Source organism: Tetrao urogallus (assembly GCF_951394365.1).
Source record: "Tetrao urogallus genome assembly, chromosome: Z".
NCBI lineage: Eukaryota > Metazoa > Chordata > Aves > Galliformes > Phasianidae > Tetrao > Tetrao urogallus.
The window spans coordinates 65575404-65599948 of NC_136816.1; the positions used below are offsets into that span (position 1 = coordinate 65575404).

General features: G+C 37.8%; 1 protein-coding gene across 1 annotated transcript in view; it reads left to right on the top strand.

The window, feature by feature from the left end:
* The window catches only part of GOLPH3 (golgi phosphoprotein 3), a gene marked incomplete at both ends in the record, with an annotated part of 28203 nt that extends 5681 nt beyond the window's left edge, over nt 1-22522 (top strand). The window contains 3 exons of the mRNA XM_079548937.1: nt 13913-14044; nt 18955-19069; nt 22098-22522. Of these exons, the coding sequence (XP_079405063.1) occupies nt 13913-14044; nt 18955-19069; nt 22098-22522 (672 nt within the window). The remainder of the gene's footprint in view (nt 1-13912; nt 14045-18954; nt 19070-22097) is intronic.
* Nucleotides 22523-24545: the final 2023 nt, after the last annotated feature.

The window sequence follows — 24545 nt, forward strand, 5'->3', positions numbered from 1 at the left end:
TTGCTAGTTTTCTTCCCATGTGTAAGCTGCTTATTGCTATATGTTTTATAATAATTTCCTTTTACAGTCTTTTTGGATAGCATCGTGTCATTATAGCCAACCATTACCTGACAGGCTTGCAGTCTTTTGTATGCAGGCAGGTGTTGTACCATGGATTTTCTGTTTAGCAAACGGTCTTTCCAGTTTTTACTTCTGCAGATGCTTGTTTCTTCCCCATCTGACAGTCTTGACTAGGAGAGAATCATTCCTGTGTATTGAGTTTCAGCACATTTTTTGCATGCCTTACTGGAAGGGGCAAGTATAGTACTTTCTGATTGGATTGAGATATATAGCAGGAGGGGTGCCAGGGCTCTCTCTGAAGCACCAACTACAGCTGCTTTCCTATAGGTTATTTAAATATGGTTTCTGCTTTAGCAGCATCTGCAGGCTGTGTACAAGACTTTGCAGTTGGTACATTTTAAACACTAAATGGAATAACTTGTTCCTTTTAGTGCAAGAGCAGGGCAACAGGTGGATTTTTTCTTATCTCATAGAGAGAATGTTGTGACGTGGCATTCTTAGGAGATGGTCTGTTTCTTGCAAACTTTTTGCACCTGGGTAGATGAAACAAAGGCTGTTCTGAAAAACAACAAGCTGAAGGGATCTAGGGGAATTCAGACAATCTCATAAGACATTGCTCTGGAAATTCATTATCTTCACAATGACTGATAAATAAAGATGGTTCACCTCCTTCAAACTTAATTACTCTGCTGCTCCTCTGTTTGTATTAACCCAGTGCTTTACTTTGTGCTTAAGTTGTCACAACTATGGAGGGGAGAAAAAAGGTAGGAGAGAAGGATGGCTGTTGTATTTAGAGGCTGATACCAGTATATTGGTAAGTCAAGAGGAGAGAGTTCTAATCGTGTTGCCTAGTCAATCCAAATCAGTTAAGCATCCCCCTCTCTGCATTAGAAGGACGTACAGGATTTCAGCTCTTCTCTTTCTGTGAGAAGAGCCGTGCCATGTCTGGCTGAGGTGGAGTTAATTTTCCCTGCAGCAGCTGGTTTGGTATGCAGTTCTCCATTCGTGACCTAACCATTGCTGATAAAGGATCCTGTTAGAGCTGTTGCTGAAGGCTGCCCGGCAGCATCAAGGCCTTCCCTGTTTGTCCCTAGGGCGCAGTGGGGAGGCCTCACCCGCAGCTGTGGGGGAGTCTGCCAGGATAGCCGGCCCGCGGGTATTATGTGCCATATGGCCTCATGCTCAGCAAAAAAAAGAGGGGGTGGGGGTCGTTGCTCAGGGACTGGGTGGTTCTGTCTTCCATGTGGGAGGTGGTGAGCCATTGCCTTTGCATCACTTTTTTCTTTTTTTCTTTCTTCTTTGCTTTTCTTATTAAACTTTTCATATTTCAGCACACAGGATTTTGACTGCACTGTGGGTTGTTTTTTTTTTTTTTTCATTCTCACCCTATCCTGCTGAAGGGGAGAGAGCAATTAGTCATGGGGCTCAGCTGCACACCAGGGTCAGCCCAGCACCAAAGGTGTGCTGTGCTGTACTGTGAGCTTCTGCTTGTTAAATTTGCACCTAGGCAGGATGTGATCTCCTTGTGTCTGTTCCTGCCATGTTTGCTTACTGCTGTGGGAAGATTCCTTTTGAGTGAAATATCTGCTGTGGAGGATTTGAGCACCAGTTCTAATTAAACATTTCTTTCAAATTGGGGCCAGATTGTATGCTCAGTGACAATAGCTGGTAGTGTAGAAATTAAGTTGCAGGTTATGGAACAAGCTTATTGCAAATTTTGCACAGCGTATGGAGAACAGAAGTTGGACTTCGACAGAAGGCAGCATTGCATGAACTGCACATTAATTGAAGTAGCTGTCTGCTTGTGCATGCACCTAATCATGCCAGAAGTGAGGATTCTGTGTCTTTTGTTAAAGGTTCAGCACTGTGCATGGATAAGTTGCTTCCTCTTCAGCAAAGCTGTCTTTTAGATCTTCCCTTTGGTGAGAAGATACCTGAGTATATGTCTATGCACATGCTTACAAAGCTGGGTGGTAGCATTTGGCTTTAATGCTTTCAGTAGTCAACAGCAATTGCTATTTGTTATTCTTAAATGCAATTTCAAGTCAGTCAAATAACTGACAAGTTTCTTGTCAACAAAATTAAACTTTTCAGAGTATGTCTGCATGCTTTCCAGTAGTATTTCTACTGTTTGGCTGTCAGAACGCTTCAGAGACTTTCTTTACAACCTTGTGTTTATAACTAGACTACAATTTATATTCCAGTAAAATGGCTAATGATTTAAATGGTACCGAAGTTGGAAAAAGGACTGCAGTTTGGCACTATGTTCTTCAAATTGTAGTATTTGAGCAGTTCTGCACTCAAGTTTGCTTTTCTGTCTTAAACCTCTGCAGTACTGAGAAGGCACTGGCTTGCCTGAAAGGTAAGAATTGCTGTGAACAGTTGGTTAAATGTAGGTTGGCACAGTTTCTTAAAGACAATAAAGAGGAATCATTTTTTATAATTGCAAATTAAATATCCAGGTATGGAGCTGAAATGTTTTTGCTTTGACACATCAGAAAATACAAAATATTCTCCTAGAGAAGTTTGTCTTGAATATTTTGAGTATTCTCAAATCCTTTTTTTCCATGTTACTGTGTTTGAGGTATGACTGATGAGGGATGAATGTCTCTCTAGTATTCTCATTTTTTTCCAATTACGCAGATAGATAGAATGGTTCCTTTTGCTGAATCTGAAATTATTTTGTACCAATTTAAGGGCATCTTGAAAAATGAGACTCCCTGTTTTCTTCACCAGATTTATAGTGTACTCAAAATTACCCTCTCTGAATGCATTCCTATTAGGTGAAGCTGCGTTGTGCCATTCTTTAAAAGAAGTTGGTTAGGGAAGAAGTTAAAATTGAAATCTGCCAGGTGTTATTGCTGCCAAAACTAAAATCAATTTTTTGCACTTTAGGGAAACTTATTGTCTTAGAATCTAAACACAATGAAACAACTTTGAGCGTCTTCACCATAACAGGTTTTTGTTATTTGCTTGTCTTTTAGGTCCATAATACAGGGAAGAGAAGGAGAAACAATGAGTGGAAATGAAGGAAATGATTATTGAAGAATTCTTAAGCAAGACTCTAACCCTGAACGTTTTCTTTTCAGCTAAACATGAATAGGTTGGGCTGAGACCGTGCAGATCCCTTGCAAAGGAAATTGATTTGGGTCTTGGCAGAGAATACTGCCACAGAAGCTGAACTTGATGTTATGTTTTAACTCATTTGGCATCGTGCACAACTGTAGTGTTACTGCATTTCTTAGGTTGGATTTCTTGGATTTCTTAGACACGGATTTTCTTAGAGGTAAAAATATAAAAATAAAAAATCTATAGCTTTTGTATGTAGAGATCAGTATATGAGCTTTGAACATTTTTGGAAAGTAAGAGAGACTCCCTGAGTCATTAAAGGACATACAGATTTTGACCACATCTGCTTTTCTTGTTTAAGACTTCCACTGTCAGCTGCAGCTTCTGTGCTGTTAAGCTCATCTACAGGAACATTAAACTACAGTAACGTGCCTTGGAAAAGATATAATGTATTTTTTGATTCTTTGAAGGTGAAAATGGATTAGTGTTGTAATAAAACATACCTGTATTGAGGTTAGCTCAGTATTATTGTGACAATTCAAACAATTTTACACATTCCAGCCTGTCTTCAAGTTTTGTTACAATTAAGCTTTTCCTTTCTCTTCTATCATCGTTATGTATTGTTTGCATTTTCCCCCAGCTCCTTATGAATGTGGTTAGATATGCTGGTAAAAAGACTTTCAGTTTGTTCTTTCTGGAATTAGGGTGATTTGCATGTTTACAGTCTCTCTAAGGTTCCTTGAAGAGCTGGCTTAGGACTTGACAGAGGTCCACTTGAGGACCTAGTTAAGGAGAAACTCATGCTGGCTGTTCAGGAGAGGAGTAGAGCAGAACTAGCATAGAATTGCCATTATGTTCCTGTTATGTCTCCTCTACTTGCAGTGAACTATCGGCACTTTGAAGATTATTAACTGATAAAGCTAAATTTCCAGTTTTCCTGGTTATGAAGAATTAAATATATGTAGGTCTGTAGTAATTATACAGAAGTGGTATTTGAAATAATTGTTTAGATATTAAAATGGAATTAGCAGATTTGTTAAGTATATAGTTTTACACAGTAATTAATTTTGGAAAAAAAAATTAAAGAAACATGTAAGAAGCCAATAAAGCAAACAGTGTTACATCATTTCAGTATTTGTACAGGTCAGAGACACAAGTAGCATTTTTGCAGTGCTTCTGGTAGTTTAACAGCTTTCATAACTTTTGTAGCCACTTTTCTGCTATTTCTCTGTGAAGATGTTTGATTCTGAACAATTCCTGCTAATGTGGTGTTATATATTACCTAAAGTTATGCTGCCCAGCCGTGCTATGCTGACCATGGTTTTGGAAGTGTTGATTTGTGGGATTCAAATTATCAGAATGAGCATGCAGTTATTTCTTGAAGCACTGACCTGTTTTTCCTATTTGGGTCATCGAGAACTTAAGAAATTTTGCTTTTTTTGTACTTAGTGTTCATCTCTTACTAAAATTGTTTGCTTATTTTTATGTTGAGAAGCTTCTTGCAACAATTTTCTGTAAGAACAAAAGTAGGTTGTTTTTTTTTTTTTTTTTTTTTAAGAAGACGTTGTTATTCTGATATAAGCATTTCCTGCTCTAAAAAGGAACGTTGAAGTTTTTAGGATTGGCTGCAGAAGTCAGGTACTGGTTTTGTTGGACAGATGCTTTGATGAGTATGGTCAGTGTTGAATTAAGCTTACATTGCATCAATCTTCCTGACTTGCACTGAAAATTCAGCAGTTGTATTTGTTCTTCTTTGTAGAATGATAGTATTCCTAAATGAATCGCTGTCTTTGAAGGGGCTTCCTTATCTAAGAAGCCTGTATTACAGCAGCTTGGTTATTGACTTTGATTTGCATAAGATTTTTTGAAGTTGCAGTGTCACGGAGGATAGATTTACTTACCTGCAACAATACCAGGCAATATTTCCTAAGCAGCAATTTTACTTTCAGCAGTGTTATGTAAAGGTTCTGAATTCAAGGTTCCCATTCTGTTCTTTGTCGTCTTCTGCCCTTCTCTGCTGGGATATCCATTTAGTTGCAAGATGTGATAGAAATACCTGAGGAGATGTAGTGTGTCTGTAGAAGAGTATTGATTGCAGATGCATTAGGAATTCGTAAAATGAACATTTTAGGTCAACATAAAGGAGTGAAATTTTATGTTAAAAAACACAGTTTGTAATAAACCAGATACTTGCCTTATCCTTTTTGTATACGTACTGCTTTTAGTTGGTATTTTACATCTTTGAATATGAGAACAGCTTTAAGGAAATGTTGCAGTTTTTTAAAATGATTATGGCTGCTTTTAAACATTCAAAATATTAGTAATGATTGCAGAGGGCCTACATAAAAATAAACAGTATGTTAAGGTGGTTTTCTTCTTTGTGAGAGTTATGATAGCCCCATGCTCCTTAATTTGCTAGTACTCTTCATTAAAAACAAAATGCTTAAAAAAGGTGAATTCCATTAAACGTCATAGTTGTTAAGCAGAAAATATAATCTGTTGTAGCAACTTTAGAATTTATGCTTGCAGAGAATGCAAGGGAAGGGCAGCAGCCATTCTTGGTGTGGAAACAGTGGCTGAAAAACAGTTTTAACCCACTGCAGTGCGCCTGGACGGTGTATGCAGTTACCCCTGCAAAAATCAGATACTGTTTATCAGCAGCAGTTCAGGTTCTGTTGGACTGCCTGTTTTCGCCTGGCTCTCAAATGGCTGTAAATGAAGACACGGAGGAGGAATTACCTTCTCAGGTTCAAGGAGTTTTGTGCAAGGTTGAGGTGAAATGCTGTGATTTTAAAAGTCGCTGTAATTGAAATGAGACTACTGAAGGAAGAGCAATTGAAATGATGTATGGAAAGTAGTGATTTCCAAGTGATTCTTATGCTGTCAAAATGATTATGCACTGGGGTATTGTTTTGACCTCTCTTTCTTTTCCTGCTTTTCTTTTTTCTCCCTGGTGTTTATTGCTGCTGTGTTAAGAACTTCTAAGTACTTAAGTGAGTACTAAGTAAGTCTTTCTCTCATTACTGGGATGGCTACTCAGTGATCATTTGAGTTTTCTTGCTTCATTATGCATCATGCTGTGTAAATGCCATTTCTTTATTGCGCAGTGCAGCTTATAGTTTATATCATACTGTTTTGCCTTAGCCTACAAATAAATCAAACTGACCGAGTTCTTCCAAGTTCTACATCTGATTTATCTGGTCCATCTCAAATTATACATCTGCTGGCAACTGTTTTTCCTTTTCCTCATCTTTGAAGGATAGGTGAGCCACCTTGTATTTCTTGTGTTTCCAGAACTGTGGTTCACAGACAGACCATGACATTTCCAGCGTTGTCTTTATTATGCTGGCATGTTAATTTAGTGAAACTGATTGAGGAGACCTAGTACAATTGAGCTCAGTAATGCCCCACAATGCTGTCAGGCCTGGAATGTTTTTCAGTATGTTTGTCATCTGTGATTTCTGAGAACTTAACGTAAAAATAGTCTGCCAGTATCAGGAAGAATAGAAGCTAATGAAGAAACTACTGCTTGGGAAAACTAGATATCTGTTCATATATAAACATCATAGTTTTATGTTTTAGAGGCCTTATGGCTGCCATTCACACAGTATTTGAATGCCATGCTGAAGTAATAAAAGTACAGGCAAAATCCTGAAGTGTTCAAGACTAGTAGCTATCTTTAAACACCCAAGAAGAGATGGTTGAATATCTTCCTTTGAGATCTCCTTTTAATGGAAAAAAGACTACCTGTAAATAGAGAATTTACTGTGCACTATCGTGGAGGCTTTCTTTGATTATGCCTCCTATTTGAGAAACCCTGATTTTTTGGGTTTCGTGTTTTCATGGTAAATAATCCAGTTTATTGTTTTGTATGTAGGACTTTGAACCCCTCAGGAGCTGTGATTGTTATTTATCTTAACTTTCTGTTACTTACCAGCTTGGCCAACTTCTCAACTGGTAGAACTGTTGTGGATGAAAAGTGCTTCAAAAATTGCATTCCTTACTAAATTTTTGAAGTCTTTTTGTTTGTGTATTTTGTAAAAGAAGAATTCGGAATTTCCTGAGTGCAAGCATGTCTGATTTTTAGGTAGCTCCCCTTTATGTGTTTCATTTCAGTTTTGTTACAGTAGATCTTTTGTTTCCCTTTTAAACAGGGAGGGAGTACTGTGAGGATGGAATATAAAATGAAAAGGTTTTTAAGGAGAGAAATTTAGATTGGGTGACATTACTTTCTGTGCTATCATGGAATGGCTTGGGTTGGAAGGGACCTCATGGATCATCAAGTTCCAACCCCCCTGCCACATGCAGGGCCACCAACCTCCACCCTTAATACCAGACCAGGCTGCCCAGGACCCCATCCAACCTGGCCTTGAACACCTCCAGGGATGGAGCATCCACAACCTCTCTGGCAGCCTGTGCCAGCATCTCACCACTCTCTCTGTAAAGAACTTGCCCCTCACATCCAACCTCAATCTCCTGCCCTTCAACTTAAAACCATTTCCCCTTGTCCTGCTGTTACCTACTGTTGTAAAGAGTTGACTCCTCTCAGAAGCTTTGCTGTTGTGGCTCTTCATAAATGTAAATGAGTCTGAGTCAGAGCTGAGTCTTCAGCCTAGCACTGACCTTAATACTGACTGTTATTGAGTCTGCGGAGCTGAAGATGAGCCTGAAGGGCTTGTTCTCTTAATAAATGAATTCTATTTTTTTAGCAAGTGGGTCATATTAACTCTCAGTAACCTTCATGGACTACTACATAGCTTTATGATGTTTTTTAATGAAGACTTAGAAAGCTCACATTCATTTGCTGTGGCTCTGTGATCTGTAAAGTAATCGGTAATAGCTTGAGACTTGCTGCATTAGGTAAGGAAATGCACTGAAAGCTACAGTCTACCATGTGCTGTGGAAGGTTCAGTAAGCAGACAGCCTTTACCAACTGCTTGAAGCATGGTTTGTGTTACTACGAGTGTATCTTGAAAGCATCAGGGTTGGAGCTCCGCAACCATTTTTCCTCTTTTCTTACGAATCTGTGATGTTTTTCAAAGTTCTCTGCCATTTTCTGATCCATGCAGAGTATAGTAGAACTTCTGGTTTCCTATTATGAGATAATTGAAGAACTGGAGAGAGGGTGTCTTTCTATAAAGAGAAGAGGTTTTTAGTAACTCTTATGGGCAAAACAGTTTTCTGAAGTAGCTTATTACATGGTCCCACTCAAGTCTTTTGTCCTCACTTTTAATAGGAAGTATTTTTGAACTTTCACTCTGCAATGTTAGAAACTTTCTCAGTCAGTATTTTGAGATGATGTCTACAAATGTTAAACAGCATCTGCAATTCTGTTGTATTTCTTTGCTTTGCTACTAGCTGGCTTTAATTTATGCTTGAGCCAGAATACTGAACTTCTTTTTTGATGGAACAGGCCTCACAGCTTTTTGAAACTGAGTAAACCAATGAGACAGGTGGATATATGACTGCTCACTGACTGTTTAATACTAAAGTGAAATATTTCTGAATTTACGTTCAGATTTTTGAAGTAACATAAATTGTGTATAAATCCCTAAAACATTTTGACAGTAATAGATGTGATATACAGTCAGTTGTTCTGGTCGTGTTAGTCTCCTCATTCTGATTGCTTGTGTACTTAGTCAATTGTAGTGGTCATTACTGCAGTAGCTTTGAAGGTCTGAGATGGAGTAAGTGTTACCACTAGATTGAAGTTCTTTTTTAATGTATTCAGATTCCGCTTAAAGTATAGCTTTGTGAAGTTTGAGATTCAGGAGTCTTGGAGGTAAGTAGGGTAAAGACATTAAGAAGCAAGTGAAGGTGTCAAGGGATGCTGGTAGACCTTTCCAGTCAGGGTCACTTCCTTTCTATGGGGTATGTGCATCAATCTGGACTCCTGTTACACTCTGCATGCCAGCATTTCTAGGATGTAGCTTCCTGTGTATGGTTGCACGTTTTTGTTTACATACCTCAGCTTTTGGATTCCTACTGCACGTAGGAGGAAGCTCTAGGAGTTTTGCTTAGTTCAGCGTTGCTCAGCTTTTTTGATTACTTTATTGGTAAGGGTTGCTTGAATGTGTGCCAGTATAATCATGTGGCTTTTTCCCCTTTTAAAGTGGAAACAAGAATAAGATGACTGCTCACCATAAACAGTGTAAATATGTTGTCTGCTATCTTGTCTGCCACATATGCCTGAATAGTTATAGTAAAATCCATGAGGACCATAGAAACTCAGTCTCTGTTAAATGCAGATGTGAGAATTTAATATCTTATTGTCACAGGAGCATGTAGCAGGGAAGCAAGCTGCTATAGGAGAAAGGGTGTTGTGAGCAGATGGTGTAGACATGCAGCTGAAGAGTCAAAGTAAAGGCAGGGAATGGAGGATAATGCAGTAGGGTGGGTGACACAATGGTCTTAGAGCCATGGTCAGGATATGGATGGTGTTCAGTAGGTAGAAGCTGTGGTGATTAGTGGCTTACTGGACAGAAGACCTCTGGGAGCTGGGAAGTGGGTAAGAGAACAAAGTGAATGGGTACTTCATTGTGTGATGGGAGATTAATGTTTTAATGAGCATGGATTTTGGATAACCTATTTCTTAAATAGAAAGAGGATGTTAGTCTTAGCTCTGTGCTTTGCTGTACTCTAGTGGAAAGCTTGAGCTTTCAAAGTTAATATAATTGCAAGTTTCCACTATAAACTTTTTTTATTTCCCTTTATGCTTGTCCAGCAAAACTATTTTGTATATTGGAATTCCTAGGCTATCTCAAAAGAAAACCACTTTTCTACTGTGTTTCTGTAAATAAACATGATGGTTGTAAGCAGGCTAAGGATCATTCAATCAGTGTAGATTTAAAATTGTCTTGTGAGCTGTTCATAGCTTTGTGCTACACTGATGCAATTGCTGTCAGATAAAAACACTCACTACATTTTAAGTCTTCCCCACCACCATTGCTATCAACTTTAATGAAAATAAGTATTTCACTCAGTTAGGATGTTTATAAAATTAGCAAAGGCTTGTAGGAAGAGAGAAAAATATTTGGTGTTGTATTGCTGGGAATATTGATGTTGTTTGAGAACATCAAACAGTGAAATGACTGGTGCCTGTTAGTAGTGATCTTTGTTCTTTAAGTATTTTGAGACTGCTAGCTGTTTGGAACATAACATAAAAACAGTGTTAAAAGTCAAACTGAATCCTTACTGTCTTCAGTACTCTTTAACCAGCAGTGGCCAGGGACTGACATGCACAGAAAGACTTCCAGTGCATGCTGTGCACTTCTGTGGTAATCTCCCAGATTGTGTACTGCTTACAGAATCCATTTAGAAGTTTTCTTCTAATAACTTCCATCTTCCTGTGAAAACAGTCTAATTCTTATGTAGACAAGGAATTGGCCTTTGACAGGTTAAAAAAAGATAATTTCAGTTGCCACCCTCTATTTCTTGTCTGGAAAAAGGAGAAGTAATTGTTTCTTGTGCAATTCTGCAAGGCTGTTCTTCCTCTCTGCATGTTCTCTCTACCCTTTTCATTCTTCTTTTCTTCACTGTTCACCTCTTCAACAGGTAGTACTATAATGCTGACCACTATTGTTTTTCTTTTCTTTACTTTGTCTACATGTATCATTTGAGGTAGATGATTGTGGAAGATAAATGCCTGCTTTTACTTTGTTTCAGCTACACCAGAAACTTCCAGTTAATTTAAAGGATGATTTAGTGAGGCTGCTGTGTGCTAACCTTACCTTCTCTGAAGGTTCCTTCAGTTGACTGACATCTTTGCAGTAACCCTGAGCACGGTCAGTCAGTCCATCTGCTTGAACTATCTAAAAAGACCAATTTAACAGATTGTAAAATGTTTAGGATGTCACTGGCTGTTATAGAATACCTTGTTCCTTACCGTGCTAACATAATCTGTGTCTAATGAGATGTTCCTTTTCTTGTGGATACCCTGCAAACTTTGAGCCTGAAAAAAAAGTTGAGGCAATGTACCTTCTTGTGACTTTAATGTCATGGAACTCAGTAGACTAGGCAGTTCCCTTTTTGAAGATCATAGTCCTTTCGACCTGATTTTTAGGATTGCTTCATTAAATCATCAGATGGTTTTGTAGTCTCCATTCTCGTAGAGTTTTCAAGACCTGCTTGAATAAAACCCTGTATGATTTGGACTGACTTCATAGCTGAACTTGCTTTGAGCTGAAAGTTGGAACAGAGACTTTGTGAGGTCCCTTCTGACCTGAATTATCCTAGGATTATTCATTTATCTACATCCCACAGTCTGTGGTCATACATGTTGGATAATTGCTGAAACAAAGGATTTAATACTGAGTAATTGCTGTCGTCTCCTTGGCAAATACTTTAAAAATAAATTCCTCTTTTCTTACTAAACAAGGGAATAATTTCCAGGACTTAAACTGTTCACTTAACAGTATAATGCTTAATAAGTATAAAGAAATACTCATTTATTAAGTCACAGCTGTTTGTCCAGTAGATTTTTAGTATGTGTATATCTTGTCTGATTTCAGAAATTATTTTTTACTTAAAAGGCGTAATTGATTTGAAATTGAATGTAGGAGTCATCATTTTATTTCATAAAGCAAGTACTGCACCTTATCTTACATGTTTGTTTTTCTTCTAAGACAGAACTGGTCTGATGCCAACCGAAAAGTTGGTGGAATGGTTGACATCTGATAATAGCTGATTCTCACAAAGATCCGTTTTGAGTAAAAAGACTGGTAAAATAACTTCCAAAATGCATTTGGAGCCTTATACTTATGGCCTTTTAGGTGAAGATCTAATATTTCATTAACAACTTCCTAGAAATTCAGTGTTCCTGTGGAATTTTTACAACTATTACTCATTTATAGAATACAGCTCTTGAAAACATCTAAATCCGAAATGGAAACAAGTATTATGTTCTTAGAAATCTGTATTTAATGGCATGCATTAGCTGGGGAATAGTTTGTGTATGCTGTAGTGGACTTCTGGTATGTCTGTCTGGTGTCTCTGACAGATGTCATTTGCAAATACTGTAAGGCTGTGTTAATTTGAGCTAGTCTTAGTTACTGGCTAGGGTAAATTTTGAGTGCTCTCCTTTTTTCTGTTGTTTCCTGTAATCCAAAGTGACTGTTTTCATGGACAGGATGCGTTGCTACAGGATTTTTGGAAGGCCTTTCTGGATCATACCACTGCTTTTGCAGTCATTTATCAAAAGGCAGATCGTTTCTCAAAATGATTTTGTTCTGTCTTAGCATTACAAAACCAAAAAGAACAGTGTTGGGTATTTAGTGATTAAAATAGAATCCTTTTTATAAGTCTTCGTCACTGCATGCAAGCAGTGAAGTACAAAAACCAATAAATGAGTGTTTCTAACTGGTAAGTAAATTTACTGGATCAAGTGTTCTGTTCTGTGGACAGCTATCAATGCAGAAATGTAGATGAAGCATAAAAGGTGTGATGTGGTTCGTAAAATAAATGTGGCTTGCAGTCCACGTGAGAAAAGTATGCCTCATGTTTCGGAAATATTAATGTTTTCAGGGGGTTTAGATGACAGTAGTAACTGTTCCAAATACTTATTTGGAAACTTTTTGTTTTCTTTTGGTTTGCAGTTGTCGAATCACCAATGTGAATGTGACCTTCAACATAACCCAGTCCAACTGTCCATCAGTCACCAATATTTCGTATTTTCCACTAATCCACATCTCTCAGTACAACATCTGCATGTTTCTTGAACACCTGAGGGATGGTGACTCCACCACCTCCCTGGGCAGCCATTCCAATGTCTGATCACTCTTTCACAGAAGCTCTTCCTAACATGCAACCTGAACCTCCCCTGGTGCAACTAGAGGCCATTCCTTCTCATCGTGTCACTAGTTACATGGAAGAGGAGGCCAACCCTCAGCTCGCCACAATCTCCTTTCAGGGAGTTGAAGAGAGCAGTAAAGTCTCCCTCTTCTTCTCCACTCTGAACAGTCCCAGCTCCTTCAGCCATTCACTGGACCCCTCACAGCTTCGCTGCCTTCTCTGTACACACTCCAGGGCCTCAATATCTTGTAGTGAGGGTCCAGAACTGAACACAGTACCTGAGGTGCAGCCTCACCAGGGCTAAGTACAGAGGGACAAACACCTCCTGCTGTTCACAGGATGCTGTTTCTGACACAAGCCAGGATGGCATGGACCTTCATGGCTACCTGGGCACACTGCTGGCTCGTGTTCAGCTGAGCATTGACCAATACCTCCAAATGCTTTCCCTCTGCAATCTTCCAGCCACTTTGCCCCAAGCATGTAGCATTGCCTTGCGTCACTGTACTCTGTTCAGCCTGGGAAATCTGGTCTTCAGTTTGTGCTGATTGCAGCATTTGTTTAATCTTTCCATTTACAAGATGTTCTCTATCTTACTTAATGTTGATAATCATTATTTCAGTGCCATGTTGTTTATGGCATGTTTCTGTTTATCATGAAACTCAGATAAGCCTGTGAGATATTAGTAATGCCAAGCGTCTGATGTCTTAAAAATATGTTAGATTTATTTTGATGTATATGAACTCGGTGGCCTACCTTGCTGGGTTTTTTTTTCTGTCACTTTCTTGAAGCTTCCTAGTTCTTCAAAGAATTGACAAAACCTCAAAAGTAAGAAAATTCACCTGTTTCTCTTTAACGTTTACAGTATAGATACGATGGTTTTTTGTCATAAAAGCTTATGAAGGCAAGGTAACTGCTTAGAGAACACAGCATGTTTCTTTTTCTGTTTGTTTTCAGGTGCAGGTGGAAGTATCTGACTGTCTTTCATTCTTCACAGGGTTACACATCCTTCTGGAATGATTGCATCTCCTCAGGATTGCGTGGCTGCATGCTAATTGAACTTGCGTTGCGTGGACGTCTTCAGCTAGAGGCTTGTGGAATGAGGCGCAAAAGTCTGCTGACTAGAAAAGTAAGTGGAGTTGTGGTCAGTTTTGCTTTTGAGTTGTTTCAGACAGTGCAGTAGCTATAAATTACAATCAGTTGTAACAAAACAGGGTTTTTAATATCTGGTTAGAGGTTGAGTAGTGACTTAAGCTGCATGCATAGAGTTTAAACAGCGAGCTGAAGTGCCTTGGAAAATTTTCTGTACTTGTTCACAGCTCCTGTTTGTTCTCATTGACATGTTCCTGCTGTACTTGGGAACCTTTCATAACCAGTTGGCAGTAGTGGTGGCCTGGGTGCCATGGCAGCAGTTGCTACTAGGAGCCAGCAAGCACCAGCTGTGATCTGCTGAAGGAACTGGCTCTTGCAGCATGAGCGAGATGTGGGCTGGGCCTGATAAGGACAACTCACTGGCAGTGTGCTAGATGCATCCTGAATTGTAATAGGAGATGTCTCTGTGATTTTGTCCCTGGGAATGCTCAAATCTATCTGGCTAAAATGGTTTTGGTCACTTATGTTTAAGATGGGTTTTAAGGTTCCTGATTGAATTAAGCTGAAGATTAGAAGCTTTAATTTATTCCTTCTGCTGCTGGATTTTTCCTTTACAAAATGTGCAAAAGTTCTTCGAAGAATTTTTACTTCATCAGCTTTAGTGGATATTTCTAAAATAACTTTACTGAATGCGTGGTCAGATATTTCTATTCACCACAAATAAATTCTCTTTTGTGGGCTATTTCTCTATCAATATTATGCTTTGCTGATTTTTTTTTTTCTTAAAGGAGAGCTTCCAAGTTCCCCAAACATCTCTCAGCTTCCCTCTTTACTGAAGAATTGAACCTCTGTTGAGGCAAACAGCTCCTGCTTCTTTTAGGTTTATGTAAGCATATTCAGCACTTATTAGTTTGCACAATCTTTTTTCCCCCACAAAGCTTTTGGCTCCTTAGGCATTCAGGAATGTTCTTTAGCAGTTATTTTCTTTCTATGCAAACTTTGTCAGGTCTGCTTAACTGAAGTTTTAACTGTGCTTTTTAGGAAAATAGAAAAATAACCTGCGCCATACCTTTACTGCAGCATACAAACCAAATTCTTGTATTCCTCCTTATTTTTAAGCATGTGATTTTGGGGTTTTGTTTGTCTGGTTTTTGACTGGTTTTTTGTTTGTTTGTTTAATATTGTGTAGCTGTTCTGAGAACTCGGTGCTCTGATTTGTAAATCAAACTCAAACCATATTATCATTCCAGCCATGTTCTGAAGGGGAAAGCTTAACTGTCAGTTACATCAGTTGGTGCTGCAGCTAAGAAGTGCAGTTCTGTCTTTGCAAGGAGGCTTTTTTTGAGTTTCCCTTTAGCTGTTAATACTGTTTGTGCAGCCTTATCAGGTAATCACTCTGTCTTAAAACTCATTCACTTCTCTGCTCAGTTAAATTTTTACTTGAATCATTGTCTTGATTGTCATCAGAGGTGGAACACAAGCAATAAGCTGAGGGGGAACAGCAGGACTAGTTTTTTGGACAATATGCAGGATCGTAACTGTGCTTAAATGCCAGATACAGATGAAACTAAGAAACTGGCAGAGAGGTGATGATGAACTTTAGGAAAAACTTCTGATAGCCACTATGACTGGTCTCTGTGTTGGTATGTCCTAGCGAATTTGTCTGGAGAGTATATAGTCACTGTATTATTTCAGAGTTCTATCTACTGGTGTCACAAAGAAAGTTGAGGTTTGTATGTAAATAAAATAATTTCTAAGACTAATGGTTGTTGAAGATGGAAAATGGAATTTTGTGCTGCCTTTTACCCTTTCAGAAAGCAAAACCAATAATTACAGCTTTTTTTCTTGAAATGAAAGAAATCTCAGGAAGTCCTTGGATTAACCTCTGTTTTATAATTGACAATTCTGAGCAATTCATGCATGAGTGATTTTTTTATTGTTATTACTAAAACTAAGTAATGAAGAGTTCACTCGGGAAATTAGTGCATGAGGTGCTTAATCTTCAGGGCTGCTTAATTGCAGAACGACGTTGTGGAAAATGCAAATTAAATACTTTATACTATTGAAATATTCTTAGTGGCTGGATAAGAGGCACATCCAGTATGTGATAAATTCCTGAAGAATTGGAATAAAGAAAGATTTCTGCAATAGGTCTAAGGATCATAATGTCTGAGTAATCAGGTTTGTAGCTTCTTTACCTTTACCTTTGTTCATCTATTAAAAAGAGGAAAAAATATTCCCCCATGTGGATACTTTGTCTTCTATGATGGTTCAATTCACAGCATGTCCAACTCACTCAATTTCCACTCTTGTGCTTCAGTGACTCTGGAAAGAATTAACCAAGAGATATTAGTCAATAAATCCTTGTCCAAGAAGGCAGATTTGTGAGTAGAGGAAAAAGATGGTAGAGCTCCCCTTACTGCTTGTCTCTGTGTGCTGAGAGAGCAAGAAGAAAAAATACTGTGGAATTGTAAAGCATAATTGTAATATATATATATATATATATATATGTATATATATATATATATACACATACACACATATGTTGGATTTGGGTTGTTTTTTGTTTTTTTTTTTTTTTTTTGAGGGGAGGATAATTGGAAGAATCTGTTTGGGGATCGTTCTGTTTAGCAGAGAATTGAGAAGAGACAGTGCTCTGTTATCTGAGTGCCTTGCTGCAGAGATAAACTCGGGGGCAAAACCACCACATTTTGTGGCTTCACAAGGGCTCAGAGAGACCTGATAGAGTTGAATGGAAGATTGTGCTCCTTGTAGCTTTCCTTTAAGTGCCTTTATGTTTAGGCTCATTCTGTCATCATGAATCATGTGCTGACTACCTTCTTAAGCTTCCTTGCAGTGGTAATAAAAGGTTTCTTCACTCCATGTAATCAAGGGAAGCTGTTTTCTAAACTTCGTAAGAGATTTTCTATGTGTTGTTTTTTTGCTGATCTTTAAAAAAAGGCATGAAAGGTTGCTATTAATAGAACACAGTGTAGCAACCAAAAACACTTGAAACTTGCTCTGATGTATTTAGAGAATAGAAACTTCCAGAAGTTCAGAAAAACATGGTGTGAAACTGGAAGAGATTTGATGACTTGGTGTGTGTGTGGTTAATGAGGTTTTTGAGTTAAGCTGTGCTACAGGCTTGTAAATCAGAAAGATGCATGTGTTGGGGTTTGTTTTCAGTAGGGTTTATCTGGACTAAAATTAAACTCTAAACTCCTGATTGATACCCACTTTGCAAAAATATTTTGCATGATTTATTTTTATATCTAAGCAAATCTAATTCTTCTTAGCCTGTCATTGTTGACTGTTCCATTCTTGCTGATTTTATTCAAATTTCAAATTGAGTGCTTTATGCATGCTGTCTAAAATGGAAATAAAGTTCCAGAAATGACCTGATATCTATATAGAGATCTTTCGTATGGTTTTCCTATTAACACAGCTTAGAATGAAATTTTCAGCTTGTTAAAGGACTTCCTTTTTGTTGATTCATTTGATTTGCAGCCTGCTGCTGGAGGGTTTTTTGTTTTGTTTTTTTTTCTGTTCTGAATTACATAGTGATGCATTGAATCTTTCATGTGCTCCTGGTTTCTCATCCTGACTAAAATACTTGCATTTCTTTCTCATTTCACATTGTTGTCTTTGGACATATCTCTGGTTAAGGATAATCTTGACATTGCAGAGCTGTCCCACTCATTTTGTTCTGTTCATCTGCAGACTATGAAAGCACAACTCCTCTGTAGCTTATAGTATGGATTGTTTGATTGACAGAGCTAAACTTGGGCTGTATTTCTTTGGAATACTTTAAGCTTTTTCTGTGTGATAGCAGGCACCTTCTGACTATTGGGAAGCTTTGCCCAAAAGTAACATTTCTTACCTGCTGCTTCTCCTGTAGATGTGGAATTGTTTTGATGTGATTGAGTTTTTCTTTGTTTCCTGTTATTTCTTTACCTGCATATAAAGTGCCAACTGTGAAACAATTGCCAGATTTAATCATTTGCATAAGCAGCTTTGTATCTGGCAATTAGTCTTTTCCTGAAGAAATACTGTTGTGGGAAAGAGGAATATCTTCCTTATTAAATACATTGACTCAGGTTACTTAAATCTGTATCTTTTCAGTTTCATGCTGTTGTCTTTTAACCAGAAAAGCTGGTATTAGCGCATGGTTTATATAACTGCTTGTACTTTTAAATAAGCAGTTACTCAAATTCTTATGCTCTGTTATGTTACTGTGAATGATTTTTTTCCCCCCAGTGCTCTCTGGGGGAAATAATTCAATTAAATCATTTTAAAATTGACAAGCATTAATTCCTGTAGTGTGCAATACCAGTTTTTGTATGTATATAGTTTGCTTAACTGTTAGTGAATGGAAAGTAAAGTTTCTAATCAGTGTGTTCTGCAGAGCTGTAAAAATTACAGATGTTCTGTTGAGCTCATCATTACCCAGTGATCTTTGAGAGAAGAAAACCTGCTTTTTTATTTTTCTAATTGATTTCTCAACTTCGTGTTGCCCAGTTAACTGCAGTTTGTTCAACTGGTTTGAAACAGTGAAGTAGACTGCCTCCAGAGAACAGTTTAAAACTGTAGTGCATTTTTTGTTTTGAGGAGGAAAGGAAGGACCACCTTAGTGGTTTATCTTCCTTAAAATAAATAACAGTTAGTGTTAACACATGCTTAATAGCTATAGTTTTAGTTAATTAACTTTTGATACTAGATAACTGACTCAACACTTTTTTTTTTTTTTTTTGCAATTAAAATATTGACTAGCCTTTTAATGAGATATTTTTAAAACTTGCATATTCATAACAAAAAGATTTGTCACTTTTTTATTTCCCTTTGTTCTCATTACAAGTTGATTTTCTTTTTTTTTTTTTTGTTTTTTTTGTTATTGGATGTTTGTGGTGTATGAATTAAGTGAAAATACTGTGTTTTATTGTGTTTTAGGTGATTTGCAAGTCTGATGCTCCTACAGGGGATGTTCTGCTTGATGAAGCTCTGAAACACATAAAAGAGACCCAGCCTCCTGAAACAGTACAAAATTGGATTGAACTGCTTAGTGGTAAGCCTTGGACATAATGTATTTGCTTTTTTTCTCCCTTCAATAAAGCTGGTTACTTGGAATCACTAGAGATTATACTGTTAAATTTTGGAGAAGAAATTATGCAAAAATTTAATTAGTCTGCCTCCTAGAGTAGTCTCTTGTTGATTGTAGCCTTTAATCAAATGAAAGCAACAGTTACTTACAACTTGGTACAGAAAGGATCTAGGTGGAAATGTCAGAGAACATCTCAGCTCTGCACTAAAATGTGTTTTCTGGTAATCTGAAGTGAATCAGGACTCTGCCCTGGAGCTATGACTATCTTTACTGTCTTTCTTTGTAACTGGAAATGAAAGCTACTGGAAGCCTGGAGCATGGTCATTTGGATTCAGTGCTCAGAACTTTGGATAAAAACTTAAGAAGCTACCTGTATGGTTGTAAAAATTGAGAGTGAAAATTCAGCCGTCAGTCAAAAAGAAATAATAAAGATGAGTTCTTTATTACCTGGAGAAATGTAACAAATATTTTCAAACACTGCATCGCACTTCTAGTTGACCTAAATGAAGGGTTTGTGCACAAATCTTCATATAAAGCTAAACATTTTTTGCAAAACAAAAAAAAGGAGAGGAAATAAACATCAGTTTGATTTCATCTTTACAATTGCAGTTAAAACTCTTCATATAACTCTCCAACAGTTGTAGCGTGTACTGGTTTTCTTGCTTCTTGTTTTTTGTTTTTTTTTCTGTAGTGGGAATTCTTTGCTAAGACTCACCTGTTTTTACAAAACACACAAAATGCAACTTTTCTGCAGAAGATCAGAGCTGTACTTCAATGATGTGAATAATGGAGGAAAAAATGAAAACCGTTTTGTCAAGAACATGGCTTTGGAAGGAAGGGGACTGTGAGACTTGGGATTGTTCACCTGAACCTGTTTGTTACTTGTAGAAACAGATGAGTTTCAAAACTGAGCAAAATTTTCTCCAGTTCTCTACTTCTTTGTGTTTATGCTCTTCCTGCACTACCTCAAAAAGCCTGCCTTGCTCTTCTGTGTTCTCCTGCACAGTTCATATTCCGTCCTTTCCGTTCCTTCTTTCTAGTTCAATGAGTGTTGGTCAGTGGATTGAGAGAATGAGAGTTCTTGTCAGTAGGGGGCAGGGCTGCAGCACATCCCCACGATTTAGGCTGTTCTTGCTCAGCTCTCCTTCACTTTTACAGCTTGTAAAGGCAGTTGTTTTCCTCTTCACAAATACTGATGTTTCACCTTATCAACATCAAGTTAGTACTGATTCAGAAAAGGTCATGTAGTTAATGAACTATCTTGTAGGTTTTCCTTGAGGCATGAGCCTCATAAACTTTGGCTCCAGGAAAGTTATTATCATTAGTGCTTTGACTGAGACAGATCAGTATTTTTTGCTTGCACATGAGTATTTAATTACTGGTTCTTCAGTGGCATTAGGGTACTTTGCATTTCTCATAGTTGAGATCTGCCCTTTGAAGAATATTTTAATGGATTCTTTACTTCGGAGCCTGATCCAGGGAAAATAGTTATTCCAGCCATTGTTATCAGAAGTGCAAGAATGCTGCTTCTGTTCCAGTGCATGCGAGTTCAAAGACGTTGTGGAAATCTTTATATGGATGTTGGAAGCTACATTTGCTGGGCTTATAAGATAACCTCAAAGAGAGGCAAGTATACGGAATACAGAAGTTTGGGTCAAAAAGCCGAATCTCCCTGTAGGGGAAAAAAAAAAAAAAAGCCATCCATCTTTATTGGAATAAATGTGTAGTGGTAGAGGTTGGTCACAAGGTGTCACCACAGCACTAATTCTTATCGCACAGCCGCCTACCAGATTCAGAAGCAGCTAGGAAAAAATGTTCAAAAGGACAGTGCCTTTTTGGGAGGTGATGGTGTGTGATAGTTTCATTCATTTTTAGGCTGGACAATCCCACAGCAGTAAGGAGTGGGACCTACAGGACTTCCTTTTACTACGCAGTTGGTGTCACCCCATTTGTTTACTTGACTTGGCTGTTACTTGCATACAGTTTGTCACCTTGCAACAAGTGGGAAAGACTTAAATTCTTCTGTGTTTTTATTTATTATTACTGAAAATTAACCAAAAAATAGAAACACAGTGCTGTAGAAGTTGCCATATTGTTTATGGAAAAGCTATTTCTACATAAGAAATGTTCAATACTGTTTCTTTCCTCACCTGTAAAAGTGCAATGGCTTTTTAATATCAGGAGGAGATTTTAATGCTGAAATACTGAGGTAAGCTGACCCTAAAGATATTAGGTGAAGTAAACTTCTAAACGGAGATGGATTTCTCAGTGCTTAACAACTTCAGTTTCATATGTAGCTGTTGACATTTTGTGCTTTAAAAATTCCCTTCTCTGAAGTGCATACATGTGCTCTGAAGTGCTCTTGAGAGGAGCAGAAATGGAGAGCATAAACTTGAGGAAATAGAAAAACCAGAGTCATGTGGGATAGTCACATATTAGCTGCCTTTGTGGCAGAAAGAATGGCAGTGACAGTTCCTCCCATCTCTGAATTGGTAAATACTGGAAGCAGACAAATATGTTTTAACTTTTAATTAGCCCTGAAGAAGTCAGGCAACTGGTCTAGAAAAACTTGGAAAGTTCCTTCCAACCCAACTATTGTGTTCTAAATACACAAGGTTGGAGGAAGTGCTTTTTAAATTGTAAACAATAACTGTTTTTGTTATCTCTAGTAAAACTCTTTGTGGTTGTTCTTCATAAGTACAAGAGTGCTTATTTATCATATTCTTGGTCAAGGCATGACTTAGCTAACACTGAATCCCAGCTATAAACATACCCTGAAACTCTTCAAATTTGTTCTCATGTTTTGTGTCCTTATCCATGTATCTGGATAGGTCAGAGATCAGAGAAGTGCTGACATGACCACAATATGTTACTGTAGTAGTCAGCTATATGAATTTGACAGCTCATTCTGCACCACAGGGAAGAAAATCACTGTAATAGTTCAGCTTAGTTTTTGCCTGACTAGCTTTTTTGTTTGTTTGTTTGTTTTTAGGTGAAACATGGAACCCGTTAAAGTTGCACTACCAGTTACGAAATGTCCGTGAACGGTTAGCTAAAAATCTAGTGGAAAAAGGTGTACTGACCACAGAGAAACAGAACTTCCTTCTTTTTGACATGACTACGCACCCGCTCACCAACAACAACATCAAACAGCGCCTCATCAAGAAGGTTCAGGAGGCAGTTCTTGACAAATGGGTGAATGACCCCCACCGCATGGACAAGCGCTTGCTGGCACTCGTTTATTTAGCCCATGCTTCAGATGTCCTGGAGAACGCTTTTGCCCCCCTTCTGGATGAGCAGTATGATTTAGCCACAAAGAGAGTGCGGCAGCTTCTGGATTTAGACCCTGAGGTTGAATGTATGAAAGCCAACACAAATGAGGTTCTGTGGGCTGTTGTAGCAGCTTTCACAAAATAACTGCAATCAGACTGAAGTGTTCTCTTTTCTTCCATGTAAACCAGTTGTTTCTCTTCTATTGACTATTCATATTTCCTGTAATTTGTACCTTCTCACATGATGAATCAGCTCTTGTTTAATGGGGATTATAAATGGTGTATTCCTTCCTTCTCTGTGCATTTGTATACAGAGTTCTGCTGGTACAAGAGAGCTTCCTGTTTAACACAACAACAGAAAAAGGTTTTACTGCCATATTGGCATTCCATTTCATGTTAAGTAGGAGTTATCTGAAGTACTTTGGTTACTCTGTTTTTCATTTTATCGTTACTGAAGTGGTTTAACATGGAAAGCACCTCGAGGAAATGTGCATGCAATTGGATCACTAGTCTCAGCTGACACAGATGTGTGCATGCATCAGTACTTCTACAGTATGATTCATAGCAGATCAAAAAGGGCCTTTTAAATCACCAAAGCTCTATGTTGAAGTGTCTGTCAGGGCATTTTATACACAGACCTTTTTTTCAATTATGTCTAACAAAATTACTTTAAAAGCAGAAATTCCGTTAAGCAGCTTTGTCAATGGTCCTGTGAAGATGCCCTATAAAGTTTTACTTTTCATGTAAGTCTCTCATGTACTTATGCTTTCATTAGAATGATAGGTGAGTCAGAAGGCTAGTGTAGAAAGGTCCAGTTGTTTCATAAACCAGTTTGGGGATGGAATACATTCCATTATATTGTATATATAGTTCAAGTTGTATATTAACAACTGCCCCATCTTAGTATTTTGCAAGATCTATTTAGTTGTACGCCTGGTGCCCCTTACTTGCTGTCAGTTGTTGCCATTTGTTGGAAAGAAAGGCCTCTTATAAAGAGCATGTATGTGAAAGCTTTTTGTTTCCAGTGTCTACAGAGTTTGCCATCCAGATATTCTCAGTCTATACATTGCCTTTGATAATTAGTGTACAGAAAGAGACCACTTTCTGTCATTGTTAAGCGTTTGTTTTTCTTTCCCCTCCTGTATGGAAGATGCTTGTGACCAGTACAGTTCTTGAGTGCAGTTTTAATTTTGTTTGTACGCAAGTTAATGTTTGTCTAAGTGTCATAATCTATTTTACACTTTAAAACAAAGTCAGTCCTAGCAGGTATTGCATGTACGTGGTTTGCAAGTAATGACTGCAGTTTGGATGATTAAGATTTCTGCAGTGGGACACTCATTTTAATTTTTGTATACAATTATGCTGATTAGCACACTGCTGTGGGGGGGGGGAAAAACAACAACAAATATTTACAACTTTGGCTTTTTAAAATTTATTGCCTCTTGACCACTCCTTGTTACATCTCCCACAGTTTTCACAATGTAAATATTATGCATTGAACAAATAAGTATTGGTTTATATAATTTTTTCCTCATAATGCAGATTTATAGTGGGGCTTACAGGTGTTTAGAAACGTTATTGGTTAATATTCAGAGCAAGAATACTAGATGGTGTATAACTGTAGAGTTGAAATTTAAGGGATCTCTTAATCTGTATACTAGCTTTTTACCTACAGTAAATAAACTATGATCTTGAAAGTGCCTGAAACAGAGCAAGCATGTCATTTTTTATTTTCTGTTGCTAATTAGAAAGGTTTTATTGCTTAACTGAGAGCGTTAGTTAATATCCTTCTTATTAGAAAGGGTGAGTTTATACTGCATAGATCAGTGGCGTTGCAGCGTTCATGACAGAGACAGGCAGAGTTAGCTTGTGAGTATGCAGCTGCGCCTGCCCAGGTAGGCCTCTTCTGTCATGAGCACAACGCAGCCTCATCTGTGACTGGACTTCCAATTTTGCACTTCATTTCAAATTATTTAGATGCTTATTTCAGATTATTTAGTAGCTTAGTTTAAAACACAAATTAAATTCATGATTACATTTTTTAATAAGGATTTTAAAAACATGCTCCTTAACATTTAACACCACTCTGTTCATTCAGTACTTAAATGCTGTTTCTTTGGGGGGGGGGGAGGGAGGGGGAAAGATGAAACTATAAGAATATTAAAGTA